A 3,315-nucleotide genomic window follows, 5' to 3' on the forward strand; every position below is an offset into this window, starting at 1 on the left:
TACAAGTCAAATTTCCTGCCATACAAGAACTTGTGGAATTTCTGCAAACCAAAAATAAGAGCTAGAGCCTCTCTTTCACACTGCGCATAGTTCTTTTCTGCAGGTGTCAAGGTACGCGAAGCAAATGCAATTGGACGCCCTTGGCCGTTGGGAAACACATGAAAAATGACCGCTCCAACACCATACGCTGATGCATCACATTGCAACCCCAGCGGTTTGCGTGCATCGTAGTACGCGAGCGCTCGGCTGCTGATAAGGAGCTGTTTCGTGGCCTCAAACGCATCGCTACATTTCTTCGTCCAAACCCAACGCTACCCTTTCGAAGTAACTTGTACAATGGCTCTGCTACAGACGCTAGGCTGTTTAAAAATTTGCCATAGTAGTTCAGTAGCCCTAGATAAGCTTTCAGCTCAGTGACATTCGCCGGCTCAGGAGCATGGGCGATTGCTTTCACTTTGCCTTCAGTGGGATGTATCCCCTCAGAGCTTATCTTGTGCCCGAGGTAACACACTGAGCTTAGAAAGAACTTGCATTTCTCTGCCTTGACAGTAATGTTGTATTCGTTGAATCGTTGCAAAACTAGCTCGTGTTTTTTCGCAGTCATCTATGTCCTGGCCAGCTACAATGACATCGTCAATGTAGCAACCTACATTCTTAATGCCCATCAAGACTTTATCCATCAAAGATTGGAACAAAGCCGGGGCACTCGCTATACCATAGGGAAGTCTGTTGTACCGATAGAGCCCCCGGTGCGTGTTTACTGTAACAGTTGCTTTGGATTCCGGGCTTAGCATCACCTGCTGGTATGCTGATGATAAGTCAAGCACACAGAACACTTTTCCCTCACAAACGGCTGTGAACAAATCTTCCGGTAGGGGCAATGGATAGTGATCCGTTTTTAGGACCGGATTGAGCGTGATTTTGAAGTCGCCACACAACCTTAGTTTGTCGCCTTCCTTCTTTGGAACCACTACGAGGGGAGTTGCCCACTCACTCTGCGTTACTTGCTCGATTACACCTTTCTGTTCAAGGTCAGACAGTTCTTTTTCTACCGCTTCTCGCAACGCAAAGGGTACTGGCCGGGACTTACAAGACACAGGAGTGCACTTTGGCTGCAGAACCAATTTTGCCTCATAGTTCCTAATCGCTCCCAAAGTGGAAGAAAATACACTAGGGAACTTGGAATGCAACTTCAACACCCTGTCGTCAATGCTCAAGGCGAAAAGAGATTTCCAGTTAAGCTGCAACTTCTCAAGCCAGCTCCTGCCTAAAAGTATAGGCAGATTGCGCTCACCCTCACGCACAACAACAATAGGTAACACGGCGCACTGACCTTCATAGCGAGCAGTGACATTGCATTGACCGATCACATGCATTTTTTCACCTGTATAAGTTTTGAGCCCCAATTTCGTTGACTCACACTTGACATGCGACAACTTAGCGGCGTACACGCTTTCCGGCACAACAGTCACAGCAGCACCGGTGTCAACCTGCATTGGCAGGTCGTGGCCTTCAACATTCACAGACACAACATAGCTCTTCTTAGAAGGCGTAGCGTCGCAACTGTATAACGTGGACTCCTCTTCCGATGACTCGGATACTAGATGCGCTTTTAGTTCTTCACGGCTTGCCTGGCACATATTTTGAAGATGACCCACTTTCGAGCACCGTCTGCACTTGTACCTCTTGTACCAACAGCTGTCTGAAGTATGCGCCTTGCCACAGCGGCTACACTTTTGTTTTTGACTTTTTCCTCGCGTTGAGTCTTTTGTCTTTCGGTCGCACCTCTCGTGCGTTCCCACCGCGTTGAGTGCCTCACTGCGACCTCTTTGTTGCAATAGCGCGGCCTGCTGTGTGGCCAACTCCCTATCCAGCGCAATTTTGCATGCGCCTTGAAATGTTAAGCCTTCCGTGGTGAACAGAGCTCTTTGAGTTTCCTCATTGCGAATGCCTGTTACCAGTCTGTCTCGCAAGGCATCCTGCAGAAAGTCTCCGAAATTGCACTTCCGAGCAAGGTGTTTTAACTCCAGAACGAAATCTTCTACGCTCTCTTGCTCCAGTTGAACTCGGCGGTTAAACCTGCACCTTTCAGCAATGACTGAAGTTTGCGGGCTGTAGTGATTCTTCAGCAGAATCTTGATTTCAGCGAAAGTCTTTTCACCGGGAAGCGCTGGAACTACCAGGTTCTTGAGGACTTCATACGCCTCTGCGCCAAGTACTGTTAGAAAAACTGACAGTTTCTTTGCTTCCGAGACCTCATTGGCGCTGACGAAATGTTCAAACCGTTCCAAGTAAGAATCAAAATTCTGGACCTTGGGGTCGTACTCATCGATTCTGCCAAGACGCGACATCGCTTCGGTGCACAAACGTAACAACGTAAACGTAACAACGCTTCGGTGCAGTTACTTATCGTGTCGATGTCTTGCTTGGTGCGTAGGATCCGTTGTCAGCTGCTTGCCCCTGGCCGCCAGCCACTTGCAGTCCGCGTTAGTGGCTTCCGATGTGCGTCGTCCGATCTTGCCCAGACACGCTTGGCAGGCCAGTCCCGACGGATCCCATCCTCGTCGCCAGTGAAATAACTACGACCAGCATCGACGAAGGTCCAGAATTAAAGAACGTTTATTGCCAAGAGCATGGTGTTCTTATAGTGCGCCGATAGCGTACCGTGCGCAGCTTATCAGCAGCACGGAATGACACGTCAGCGGCTCGCTAGGTGCTCACGCTATCACATCTGGGACCAATGAAGACATTATGCCAGCATTTAATAAAGTTTCCAGACCAGACAGTTGTCCAGTCATGGCTGACAGGCAACGACAGGACATTTTTTCCCAAGCTGCGGTGCATCATTGACTGCACCGAGGTTGCGTTGTCAAGGTATGTCCCTTTCATAAGCACTTACTGGGTTTGTTGACTGCTTTATAATGACCAACTTGCCCACTTTTTCCGTAATACTGAAATGTTTTTCCTACAGACCATTCAACCAGAGCACGCAATAAGAGGTGTGGAGTAACTATAAGCAAAATTCCACACTGAAGTTTCTTGTTTGCGTGAACCCACATGGTGCAGTGATGTTTGTGTCTCCAGTGTATGGAGGAAGAGCGACGGACAAGCAGATCACATCAGAAAGCGGTAATACTTTATTCAGTGCCATATTTTTCACTCTTGCAATCAGTTTTAGCATTATGCAAATGCAAAGCTGGATAGAGAACAACGTTGACTGTTGTCCAACAATTTTTACCTTTGTTGAACTGAATTGTTGCAAAGAAAAGCCTTCAGAAATTCCGGTTTTAAGATTGCATATGTATACGGTGTGTA

The 3,315-nt window shown here is 47.8% G+C and overlaps 1 protein-coding gene across 1 annotated transcript; it reads right to left on the reverse strand.

Annotated features, from left to right (window-relative positions):
• Positions 1-1,251: 1,251 nt before the first annotated feature.
• Positions 1,252-2,601, reverse strand: LOC144102661 (uncharacterized). Its single transcript, XM_077635873.1, has 2 exons — positions 1,423-2,601; positions 1,252-1,267 (listed from the first exon to the last, which is right to left on the reverse strand). Exons 1-2 carry the CDS (start codon positions 2,349-2,351, stop codon positions 1,252-1,254), a joined length of 945 nt encoding a protein of 314 aa, XP_077491999.1. The 5' UTR covers positions 2,352-2,601.
• Between the last annotated feature and the right edge of the window lie 714 nt (positions 2,602-3,315).

This window comes from Amblyomma americanum, chromosome 8 (genome assembly GCF_052857255.1).
Source record: "Amblyomma americanum isolate KBUSLIRL-KWMA chromosome 8, ASM5285725v1, whole genome shotgun sequence".
NCBI classification, from domain to species: Eukaryota; Metazoa; Arthropoda; class Arachnida; order Ixodida; family Ixodidae; genus Amblyomma; species Amblyomma americanum.

Coding starts and splice junctions, on each gene's coding strand:
- LOC144102661 (XM_077635873.1), bottom strand. CDS start 2,351: ATGTCGCGTCTTGGCAGAATCGATGAGTACGACCCCAAGGTCCAGAAT.